General features: G+C 34.4%; 2 protein-coding genes across 5 annotated transcripts in view; one reads left to right on the top strand and one right to left on the bottom strand.

Moving 5' to 3' along the window:
• Window positions 1-1,033: 1,033 nt before the first annotated feature.
• LOC306867106 (RWD domain-containing protein 4-like) lies at window positions 1,034-5,257 on the bottom strand. Of its 3 annotated transcripts, XR_013783988.1 has the most exons (8): window positions 5,060-5,257; window positions 4,661-4,741; window positions 4,081-4,190; window positions 3,275-3,425; window positions 2,922-3,033; window positions 2,794-2,843; window positions 2,386-2,479; window positions 1,219-1,862 (listed from the first exon to the last, which is right to left on the bottom strand). XR_013783988.1 is itself a non-coding variant. In XM_079412626.1 (7 exons), exons 1-7 carry the CDS (start codon window positions 5,081-5,083, stop codon window positions 1,830-1,832), a joined length of 561 nt encoding a protein of 186 aa, XP_079268752.1. In that variant the 5' UTR covers window positions 5,084-5,257; the 3' UTR covers window positions 1,034-1,829. The 3 variants fall into 3 exon arrangements, 2 of the variants coding, with proteins under 2 accessions (XP_079268752.1, XP_079268753.1); XM_079412626.1 differs by lacking the exon at window positions 2,386-2,479 and having other exon boundaries at window positions 1,034-1,862; XM_079412627.1 differs by lacking the exons at window positions 2,386-2,479; window positions 2,794-2,843 and having other exon boundaries at window positions 1,216-1,862.
• A 3,610-nt stretch (window positions 5,258-8,867) lies between these two features.
• The window catches only part of LOC306872250 (disintegrin and metalloproteinase domain-containing protein 33-like), a 103,703-nt gene continuing 99,796 nt past the window's right edge, over window positions 8,868-12,774 (top strand). For both annotated transcript variants that reach the window (XR_013784405.1, XM_079420742.1), the window contains exon 1: window positions 8,868-9,262. Coding sequence is in view for 1 of the 2 variants with exons in the window: in XM_079420742.1 (XP_079276868.1) it covers window positions 9,139-9,262 (124 nt within the window). In the remaining variant the exon portion in view is untranslated. The remainder of the gene's footprint in view (window positions 9,263-12,774) is intronic.

Raw genomic sequence — 12,774 nt, 5'->3', positions numbered from 1 at the left:
CAGATGGGCTTTATTGACATGAATGTTTCAAGAACCTTTGTTCCCACAACATCAAAATAATTTTTTTCCAAATCTTTGAACAGTATGCCATAATAGTATTATGAACATTAATTGGTATGAAGATTGATATAATGAAAATTTGTATTGTATAGTGTGATAATAATTGCGCTATATTGATGTGCACATGCCCAGCAGACGAATCTGTGTACCATCTAGCCTTAAAGGGATAGTTCACCCAAAAATGAAAATTCTGTCATCATATACTCACCCTTGTAGTTCCTAACCTGAATGATTTTTTTTTGTTTTTTTTGTTCTGCTGAACACAAAGGAAGATTTTTTGAAGAATGTTTGTAACCACGCTGTTTTGGGGCACCATTGACTTCCATAGTAGGAAATAAAATACTATAGAAGTAAAATACTATGGAAGTCAATGGTGTCACAGAACTGCTCTGTTTCCCACATTCTTCAGAATATCTTCCTTTGTGTTCAGCAGAACAAAGACATTCATACAGGTTTGGAACTACCTGAGGGTGAGTAAATGATAAAAGAATTTTCATTTTTGGGTGAAATATCACTTTAACCCTTCTAGTCACAGCAAAATAGTGCACAGAAGCAAGATGTTGTGATTTTGTGTGGCACTGTATACACAAACAAACATTTCCAAAGCGTATTTCAAAATGTAACTTATTTTAGCTAGAAATGGAAATCACTGCAGGGATCCTTAATACTATTGAACAAAAAAGATTTAAACCCTATTCAATTTCATGGAGAAAATCTAAATAAAATGACCCTTTTATACAACTCAAAATATCAGGGACCTTGAATTTGTTTTTTAGGGAAAAAGACTATTTTTGTTTCTGTCTTTTCAGAACTTACAATGTAATATGTTAATAATGTATTTAAAATAATCTGTACTTCTCAATTAACGTCTGTTTCAAGCTGCAACTTTCAGAGGGTTAAAAAAAGGTGAAATGTCTGACACTCGCGAAGGAGATCATGGTTTTAGATATGTTGTATTTTCATAAACAATGCTGGCGTATGATTACTTTATTTTTAAATATAAGTAGTTCATGTTTGCAATGATGCTTGATGTGGTCAAGCTTCAAACTTCAGATATTTTACACTATATTAAACACAAGATTTAATATAGTGTAAAATTTAAGGCTTTAAGAAATGTCAAAATAATGTTTTCACATTAAACAAGAGCGGCATTGTTTTACCTATAAAGGACTGTGCTTTAAAACACTATTTCTTTAAAAACACACACCCATAAAATATCTCACATATAACATCAAAATGTAAAACTTGAAAGTTCAAATTTTAACCCCCAAATTGATGGTTAGTATTTATTTAGCTGTTTTAATTTGAGCAGGAGGCCTAATGAGGGTTGCCATGTTGAGATCACATGACCAGCTAAATGATAGCAATTCTCTGCACTGCACCTTTTAACAATCCATGATACAACTTTTAAAAGGACATTTCACTAGATGAAACATCACACTGATGTTAGGTTTATTAAGTCACACCCAACTGTTCTACCAGATCCAAAAATACAAGCATTTAAACTGGTGTTAGTTTTCTTATCACACACCTCATGATGTTCATGCGTGGCTCAGCTAAGTTAGCACACGCTAGTGTGGCTCTGAAGACACGTCTGTGACGCACTCATTGTCAAATCAGCTCTGTGGCAGCTCCAAGTGAATTGAAATCATGGACGGAGAGGATTCATGTTTGGCTTTCATTAAAAAAAAACAAGTGCACAGAGACACATTTCATCCACACTTTCATCCGACGCTACTTCAATCCATCGTTTCTTCTCACGCATCGCTTTAATCTTCATCTTTTCCTCCAGTTTTGCTCAACTATATAAAAGAAAGAAAAAAATAGAAATGTCAAAGATTAAAAGTGTGCACTACTGTTCAAAGGTGTGGGGTTTTAAAGAACAAAAAAAGTCATATGCTCACTAATTCTGCATTTGTTTGATTTTGAGAAAATGTACAATTTAAAACAACTGTTTTGTACTGTTGTATATTTTTCAAAGTAATTTATTCCAATTTAATGCATCCATGCTTAATAAAAGTACTAATATCTTTAAAAAAGTAGTAGTATATCTTTGTAGTAGTAGTGTTTCATTGCGACACTGTCATTTTTTATAAGTGTTTATAGTCTAGTATGTCATTGATATGATTACGTGAATATTTTATTCAAAATACAAAGGCCCCAAACATTTGAAAAATGTAGTCATACATAATTTGTATGCCATTATAATAGAATATCAAATCAAGCAGCATCTACCAACAGATGATGCTAGATATTTTGTCAAAATCTTTTGAATTACTTAAAACCAAATGCTACAAAGGTGATTTGTAGTGGATGTATGTTCACCTCAAGTTCACACAGGTGTCCTATATCAGAGTAACCACAGGTGGACGTCATCATATGAACTATGTCCAAACACTTCTGTCTATTGTTTTATCATCTAAAAAAATTTCTGTGAAATACTTGTACTGTTTTTCTTTAAAAAGTTAGATTTTTTTAATCTAATGACACAACATTCAAACAATTTAGAGTGCAAATACTTCTTGGGGCCATATATTAAATTTTGTAAATTCTACATGTATGTTATGTACATATAAACTCCTTACATGCTGTTTGTTGAACAGAGAAGGTGGCAATGTATAGATGAGATCCCCATGCGAAAGAGAAAAAAGACATTATAAAACAAGTAACAATGTGCAATTTTATTTTAAGTGTCAAATGGCATTTGTAGTAAATCTTTTCATCTTAACTCACCTTAACAACATCTACCCAGTTCCAACCTCTTGGCAATTCACCCTTATTATCTGTTCATTGCAAAGAGCAGTTTCACATCAGTGTGCATTCAAACTTGTTTGGCGTCTTTTTTTGCCAACAATACTAACCTGTTCTTCCGATCAATTTCCTCTTCTGTGCTTTGGTTAGTTGCTCTTTCTTCTCCTTCTTCTTACTGACAGAGGTGGAATTATTCATGACATCGCTGTTGGCTATCAAGGTCTGAGAAACAATAGAGTCATTACATTATTTACAGGAAACGTGACAAAGTCATTGTGAACAATCTGAATGTAGTAAGGCAGCTTCCATAGCTACAAGAGACATGCAGCTGTTACAGTGATATGCTGCTGTATTCTTTGAGGTGAAGTGATTGTATAAAGATATAAAGTCAAATAAATCAGAAAGCACTAGTCCAGAGATTACACAATACATTCAGAGAGCCCAACACTTCTAGAATACAGACCACAGTGGATGTCGCAGGCAGGTGGTTTTCCATGAGTGTTTCCTGGTTTTCTTTGGCCCATTCAAAAAGCGTGTACATCATGGCAGTACCCAGGTTGGCCTCTACCTGTTCACTCAACTTGGAGAGAATGTACTGCTTTGTCTCCAGGGATCTAAAAATAGATTTGATTTTTAATCCTGTTCAAACATAATGACATACAGTATACTATAATCTAATACAATTGACACTACTATTCAAAAGTTTTGGGTCAGTAAGTTTTTCTTTTTCCTTTAAGAAATTACTTTTATTCACCAAAGGCTGCATTAAATTGATTGAAAAAAAAGTGTCAATGTTATAAAAATTCAGAATGAGTTTTCTGATAAATGCTGTTCTTTTTTTAAAAACTTTCCATTCAGTTTATCACAGTTTTTTTATTTATCAAAATATTGAGCACCAAACCAATCTATCAGAATCATTTCTAAAGAATCACGTGACAATGAAAACAGAGTAATGGCTGCTGAAAATTTAGCTTTGCCATCACAGAAATTAATTACATTTTAAGATATATTAAAGCAGAAAAAAAGTTATAAATTGCAATAACATTCCACTACATTACGGTTCACTGTATTACTGATAAAATAAATACAGCCTTGGAGAACATAAACTATCAAAAGCATTTAGAACAATTGTGTGTATTAAAATATAACATACCCACTGCTAATAATCCAACACATCGAACTCAATAACAGTCTATAAACTTAGGTAAAAACTTTTCAGCCAAGAAAGCCACAATTAAAAGCTATTAAATTGCACTGAGAACAACTTACATTCTGTTATTGAAAAAAGCATCTAATGATATGTGCGGGGGAGATTCAGGATAGCTCTCTGGCCATGACACTTCTAGCAGGAAGGATTTGGAGTCATCAAGATCTCCTATCTACAAATAAATAAGGAAAAGACACCATTCAGACACAAACCATGGCATTACCACCAACTTTTGGAGATGATGCAACAGTAGCGCTAAAGCTTTTTGGAACTGTATTAATACAATATAATCTCAATACTACAATACGTGTATACGGTAATAACTTAATAGTTTAGTTTACAAGTTCTTGCACTAAAGTACAGAAATAAACCAAGGCACTCCTATTTATTTACATAAAAGTTATCTTCTTTCCTGCATTTAATTTCTGCTCTAATTTATTTACTAAACTAGCTGCCTTACTATATAACCAGTGGGTTCTGTGACAACTCACTAACGATGTTCCTCATTTGCAAATCACTTTGAATAAAATTATCTGCTAAATGAATAAATGTAAATGATCCTGGTATCTGTACACCATAAATAAAACATCTCTGTAAGCCCAAGTAAACAGTGTTGGCATTTGTGTGTGAAGCAGTTCTTACCCTGAACTGGAAGGAAACAGGGCTGAGCTCTTTAAAGCAATCATCTCCTTCATAGATAGAGTGCAGAGCCTCCAACTCCATCTGCACATGAACATTTCAGATTGTCACAACACTACCATGGTATTGCCATGTACCAGTATACTAAAAATTCAGTGGTATACAGTAATAGCCCTGCACCATATGACACAACCACTGTCATTTTTGTAGAGTGTTAAATGTTACATGTCAGAACCACATGTGGGTAGAAGTGTAAAATGCTACAATTCAGAAACAAATATAAACATAAAGTTAATTAAGTTTGTGATTAGGTTAGAAAACACAGCCTTCATTAAACCTCCACACTGTATTTAAATGAGCATCTTTTAGCTCATGTGCGTTAGCTTCAGCTGTATCTCTCACCTCCTGGTCTTCATTGGCAGTCATGTTTTTCGCCAACCCAACACTTTAAACCAGTCATAAACAGCGGACTGTGCCCAAAGTAACTTTTAGACATTTAAGAACATCAACATGCTTTAAGAATCTCTAGTGACTCTGCTATGCTTGTCTACACAACACAGAAGAATGCCATCTCACATGAAACAGTCACATTACTGCCTCCTGCAGGACTGGAGAACAGAAGGAAATACACTGGCTCTGTAACGACCCGTAATTGACCCTAGATGGCGGAAAAACACTGTATGGCATTGTGTATTGTATTTTTCAAGTATCAAAAGATTGTGAAATATGAGTGTAGTACATAACGAAAAGTAAGTAAGTAAAATATCTAAAAATTATTAGAAAATATGCATCTACTCTTTAAGACTTCACTGAGCCTTGCATACACATAGCCTATAACTATAACGTTTTTGAGTTCAGATGCTTGTTTTTAGGGGTGGGTGGGGTGCTTTTTGACTCAAACTCCTCTTAAATAACAGTATTTTTTTTTTTTTAATCCTCATAGATCTAAAAAAAAAAAAACAAAAAAAAAAACAATGTAAACATATTTTTTGCAGCAGCAGTTGTGTAAACAAGTGAGCAAAATAAAATCACACTGGCATACAAAGACAACAGTCAACTGAATATTCAGATTTTACCCAAGGTTGGACTGTATGCTTAAGAATATTTCATGAATGTCAAATTGGGAAAGTTGGCATACATGTTTAAAATGCTATGCCTTTATATATTAATTACAATATTTGTTGGCTGTTGACATTTTTCTTCTACATTCTGTGTTTCCTGATTTTGTGTGTGTGTGTGTGTGTGTGTGTGTGAGAGAGAGAGAGAGAGAGAGAGAGCGAGAGAGAGAGATTACCTATAATAGGCTGTTTAAGGCTGTTTTTCATCCAATCCTGTATGATTTTGTTTTTCTTTTTCTTCTGTGGAACAGAAATTTTAAATATGATAAATGTCTCAGTAGTTCTTTGTTATTATTGTTGTTGTTTTGTCCATAAAAATGGAAGTCAACTGTAACCTAAACTGTTTGATTACAAACATTCTTCAAAATATCTTCTTTTGTGTTTCACGGAAACGTCATACAGGGTTGGAACAATACAAAGATGAATAAATATTGACAGAATTTTAATTTTTTCCCTTTTATAGCAGTTATTATTGTGACAACAAGTAGAAAACTCAGATCATGTTTAATTCAAAATTTTATATATGCATTATTTGAAGCCCATCATTTCCCATTTGCAGTCTAATTAATGTGACTTCACTACTTACATAATTGAATCAGGACAAAACTAAATAATTTAACACCTTTTACTTAATGGTTCACATTTACATAGTAATCAAGAAACAGCACAACTCACTTAGACTTTCTGTGCAAGCACCTTCATGGCGATTATTACTTCATGTTGATTATTTGCACTCATTTACACGTGGATCTCCTCTGGTTCACGGGTCAACAAGATGTCCTAATTGAGTCATGATTAAAGCCCTATCTGATCATTGAGCAAAGACACCTGCCTTTTAAGACTGAGCTGAGGTGCACCAGAGAGTCAGGGGCAGAGGATTATATCCTAGCTCACATCTGACAGCCCGATAGCCAAATTACCTGTGGGAAGATTTACTGTTCTAATTTCAGATCTATTTCACCAGACCTCTACAAGCTCTTCCATTAAATAAGCCATCCAAAAATGAGTTTATGAAAGACACAACTCAGGGTCAAAAATCATTTATCATCTTTCTGCAAATGCAATATTTTTCATAGCTTCATTGGGCTAAGGTATCTGGTGGAATATTGCTTTTCAGTGAGCCCAATGAAAAGGCAGACATACATAATGTAATATAATATTTAAAAAAAAAAAGCAAAAAATATATATATATTGTCCCACTGACAGATATTTTTTCTAGTTTCAAGCATAAAGTCACTTAATGTTGATCATGTTTTGTTTTTTATCTTAAGCTATTGTAAGTAATTCTGCTTAGTACACGATTTGAGACAAGACAAAAAAAAATCTTTTTTATAATATAATAATGTTTTTACCTGCATATAATATAGTATAAAAGTACATTATGATGAAAAGAGTCTTTTTGATGTGGGGAAGCAAGAAACCATTTCATGGCACACCACCCTCCACAAGCGTTCTGTTATGTGCATTAACTTTTGAGCACTCTGAGCTTGATTCAGTTCTGTGGCTTGTTTTGTACTCCCAAAGCTTATGTGGCAGAGCATATGGCACCGTGGAGCCAAAAGTATATATTACACTATTGTATGTTTCTTTAGGCAAAGAACTGCAGGCAGCTGGCCAAAGCTTTAACTCCCACAGTTTGAATTACATGACTGGTTGGCTCTACACAATCTCTTTTATGGCTGGGATATACAAAGTTGCAGGAGGCCTATTGTGTGTGTGCTGTAAACCATTTGCATGCTTTGTTTTGATGGTATTGATGTTTCAAATCTAAATGGATATAACATTTCCTGATGACTGAGTAAACCACACTGCACATGCTCTGTTAGGAGATCCATTGTTTCGTTGTGGGGCTTTTTCTTCTCAGGCCCACAGCAGTTCTGCCAGCATTACATCTTGGATCACAATGCTGTTATGTGCCTGCTCGGAAAAACAAAAATAAACCTTTATGCAGAATTGTGGAAATAACAGAATTCAAAAATGCAGGTGAAACTATTATATTGTATTATATTACCTTACCTTACATTACATTATATTATATTATGTTATATTATATTATATGAGACGAGACCCTGCACCACAAAACCAGTCATAAGTATCACAGATATATTTGTAGCAATAGCCAACAATACTTTCTATGGGTCAAAATTATCGATTTTTCTTTTATGCTAAAAATCATTAGGATATTAAGTAAAGATCATGTTCCATGAAGATATTTTGTAGATTTCCAATCATAAATATATAAAAACGTAATTTTTATTAGTAATATGAATTGCTGAGAACTTAATTTGGACTTTAAATGTGATTTTTTTTTTGTGCACCGTCAGATTCCAGATTTTCATATAGTTGTATCTTAGCCAAATATTATCCTATCCTAAGAAATCATGCATCAGTGGAAAGCTTTTTTATTCAGCTTTCAGATGATGTATAAATCTAAAAACAAATGACCCTAATGACTGGTTTTGTGGTCCAGGGTCACATATGATACGATATGATATTATATTATATAAGTAAAATACACCAAGAAATGTATATAAGATATGAATTATTACTTTTTGTAACAAGGTATTACTTTTAAAGGTGAAATACTGTTGAAAATATGTTTTTAAACAGATTCTTTCCCAGAATTCAAGAAGAGCCACATTAGTCTGAAAGCCTATGGAATTATACTAGCCTATTTCCCAATGGAAGCCCATTCCTGCCACATAAGAAAAAAAAAAGTCAAGTGGGTAAATCGTAATTATGATATAAAAGCCAATATTTTGACTTACTAAGTCATAACTATGAAATTAAAACTTAAAAATAGTATCTCATGAATTTTGACATAATTCTGACTTTTATCTCATTTTTTTAATTTTTTTTTTTATGTTGTGATTCATAGCTGTGACTTGCTATTTCGTAATTTATGCCACAAAAGTTTTTTTTTTTTCCTTATTTTTTCTTAGGCTATGTGGTGGAAATGGGCTTTGGCTTTCCTACATCTGTTTAAAACAAACGTCTAAAATGAGCCTGACCAGGCTGAGAGACCATTTCAGACCAGCAAACCAGCTTAGGCTGTTTTAAGCTGTTTTTCTCAGCAGGGGTCTGCTGAATACAGTGATCATTGAGTCATATATTCACAGTGCCCGGAGGAAAGCCCTGGCGCGTGCTCTCAGGTGTCCAAGGCTTCACTGATCTTACCCCTCCTCCTTGGTCGTGTTATCTGTCTGCTCTTAGTAGGACAGTTTAAGGAACATATAATGGTTCGTGTGTCTCACGCAAATGGAGAGGGCAGAGCTTAGCTGACTCAATTACATCTACTCCACTCAGGCTGGAGAGTGAATACAGAGAGAGGCGAGACGGAGAACAGCACCGACCGCCACAGGGATGTATACCAAACACAGACAGAAAAACGGACACATTTCATCGACACGATATGTGCTTGTAATGCTATCGGTTTTTCTCTTTAACGGTTTACTGGAAATTGTGGGCGGAAATGCTCTGGAGGAAGGTAAGACACCGCTTTTTTTACCCAGAACCTACTTGGAAAGTTGTATTATCAACCAGTTGCGCGCATCTGTGAAGAAGTTTTCTTGCGGGGGATACGCTTTTAAATAACTTAGAAAAGTGTAGTTTTGATGCGTAAGTACATTGTTTGCTTGGGTTATCGTGTAAACAAATTCTTGAGCAATAATTCATCAATGATTTCTCTTCCATATAAGGATGGATGGCGGTGACTAATGCAAGAGCACTTTATTCTCAGCTGAATGTTTAAACTATGTTGCTGATGATGCACGCTTCAGGACTTAAGCAGATGTGACTGCAGCTTTATATTGATCTCAACTGAAATTGCAAGGCGAGGGAGAAAATGTGACATGCAGCTATCTAAACTCAAAGACTGTGATTCTATCCTACAGTTAAAGCTGAACGACTATTACTAAGACATTGAGGAGTAGGTTTAGGGATCGAGTCGGCTGTATTTTTTAAAAAACACAGGAAGCGAATGATTTTTCATGAGTTCTGGATCATGCATCCGAAGTTATGAACTAAAATATTCTGCGAGTATTTAGGCTATTGCACTACTATTCAGCACCGTACACTGACACTATAAATCCACATCGCCCAGCTTTAATAAGATTCCCGAATGACTCTTTATCAGTCGATTCTTTTTGGTGAATCAAAGAAACAATCAAGCGAGAGCATCAGATTTCCAAATGAGTGAGTCTTATGAGCCGGTTCTTTTTAGTGGATCAAATCATAGTCCGAATATGACTAACAAGTCGCTTATTTTTATTTAATCAAAAACATATAGCCTATTGCGAATCAAAAGCGAATTTTAGTGAATAAAAGAAATGCATCTCAAACGACAAAAATTGCGTGACGATTCCCGAACGATTTCTTCTAGTGAACCTAAAACACTTCTGAATGGTTACTTAGTTCATTTATAATTAACAAGTAGGACTTGTCGATTAAATATTTGTTTTGTTGTTTGATGTATTATTTATTTAATTATTGGGCTGCTATTATGCTAAATAAAAAGTCATTTCAAGTCATTATAGAGTCTGTGTAAACAAACTTTTAATAGAATTGTAGGCTATTTCCAATTTTGTATAACCTACATGTTCTTTTTCCCCTATATTTCTTGTTTAGAAGTACTTATTAATGTAGGCCATAAACCAGGATCATTTAGAGAACCACAACCAGAATCCCTTTTTAAAAGCGACACTTTCTGTCAAACCACTGAACGGCACAAAACAAATAGATTTGATCTTTAGACATTAGTCAGTCTTTCAGTTGTGTAAAACAATGATGTGTGATGTCAGCCTTAATGACAGGACTCCATTAAAACCAAACTGTTATTGATGCAGCAAATCCATTACTGTCAATATTATAAACCACAACATGATACCCAGCATTCAAGAAGTTCACTGTATTAACACCCCAGATTCTCACTGATCAGCACATGAAAGAGAAAACAGAAGACCGTTGACCCATTCGAATATTTCATCACAGGCATCACTACTCTGTCATTTAAACACTGTGTGTTTTAAAGAAACTAAAACAGGCTGTTGGTCTCAGGATATCATGTTCAGTTCTGTTCCAACAGAATCGACACGAGCTCTCTGCATGTTCTGCGTGTTTGGAGAAGTTGCTACATCTCTCTGAGATTTGACCAGGGACTCTGGGACCTGCACTGAGCTTCAGTCTCCATATTGCGTGACAGACCTTTAATGCATTTATAACAAGGCTAGCGATATTATCTACGACAGGCAAGAGCTATTAGCGAGAGCAAATATTCTGCTGAGCTGAGAAGTTAAAATATACTCATGGCTTGTTTATACATACATGTGGATTTTAAATGATGCACAAAGCTAGCCTATTCTATTGTATCTCTGCAGTCTTTCTTTCGCTCTCTCTTTTCATACAATGCAAGTTGTTAATTGATGCCATCTTTCATCTCAAAACAGATATCGACCATAGTAAAGCTGGCCTTGGAGGACTTCAGGAGTAATTTTATGCTGAACATAAAACTTTATTCATCTATGTTTGAGTGCAATCTCCGGCTTCTCCGGTTTGTTCACAAAATGTGCTTTTTCTTGCCTGTCATTCAGATACTCACACAGTGTCAAATATTTATTATAAACATCGACCAGTCTAGCTTTCACTTATATGAATGAATTCACTCTCAATTGCTTACAGTTATTAGAAAAAAAAAACAACTCATCAGAGCCAGTCTGATATTGATCAACTCATACCAGGTCGAATGCACAAACATACACTGAAAAAAATTAAAAGTTTACTCAAATTGCTAGTAATTTTCACAAATAATTATAAAAACTGGCAAGTAACGCAAATGTGAAACTTTGAAGTCAAACCATTTTCTTGTACTCCAATACAGTGTAGTTTGAAATAGGTCTGTACTTTAAGCTGTTCATGCTGAATTAATGAATATGAACAGGAATATCAATAGTTTTGTGATTCAATAGTAAATAGTGTGTGTGTTTTCTATATACTGTGCTATTTGTTGCAGAATGATGTGGAAGCTTGAAAAACTGCAAATGAGACAAATGGTGGAAGATTATGCTTGCATCACAATTAAATACAAACCGAAATAAAGTCGAAAGTATTCTTCTCTTCGAGGAAGGCCTGGGTTCATGCATTGTAGACTTATTTGAAATATGCACATAATTGCGCAGGAGGTCTAAATAAGGTAGGCTTTTTGCAGTGGTCTACTCACAGCGCTTTGTGCTCGCCACAGCTGCATGGGCTAGTTATATCACCATTATTCATTTATACGCCTTATGTTTATGCGATGAGAAGAAAGATGGATGACTTTGGGTTTCATCAGTATGTCTAAAAAGCCCCTTGTTCCTGGAATGTTCCATTAGTCCCTGGACTACAGTTTTTCTATCAGGATAATGACTTTCATAAATTGGCTCCCACAATAGATAATGGTTGTTTTTCCTTGTAAAAGCGACTTTTGTGGCATGGTATCTTATTATAACGCCATCTTTTCTCAAGCTGTAGTTCCACAATACATCATTATAATTCCTCTCTGTCTTTATAAATACAGCATGTACTTCAAGTTCTGAATATTATAAAGTTGTACTCCATGCTGCCCTTGTGAAAAAGAAGTGTACTAAATTGTGTTGAATGTGTGCTTGTAGTGTACTTTAAAGGCATTTTTGTTTTGTTAACAACTGTTTATTGAGTTTTATTTTGTGGAACAGTAGGCTAGTACAAAAAACTAAAATCAGCTGTACAAATTTAAAACCCACCCCTTGGTAGACTTAAAAACAAAATAAAAATAAATAAATAAAATAACATAAATAATAATAATAAACACATATTAATTAATATTAATAGATAAACAAATAACAAGATTTTAGAAAAGAAGACACAACATTAAAAGCTGAATGCCATGAATTTACAGTTTTCACGTTAGATCCATGTATACGAGAAGTAGAGAGTTCCATTGAGATAATGTCCAACAAATACACAGTCCAGGTCCGTCTGTCCATT

This window comes from Barbus barbus (genome assembly GCF_936440315.1).
Source record: "Barbus barbus genome assembly, chromosome: 1".
Classification (NCBI taxonomy): Eukaryota; Metazoa; Chordata; class Actinopteri; order Cypriniformes; family Cyprinidae; genus Barbus; species Barbus barbus.
The sequence above is the reverse complement of the archived record's forward strand: the minus strand, read 5'-3'. Positions and strand labels throughout refer to the sequence as shown.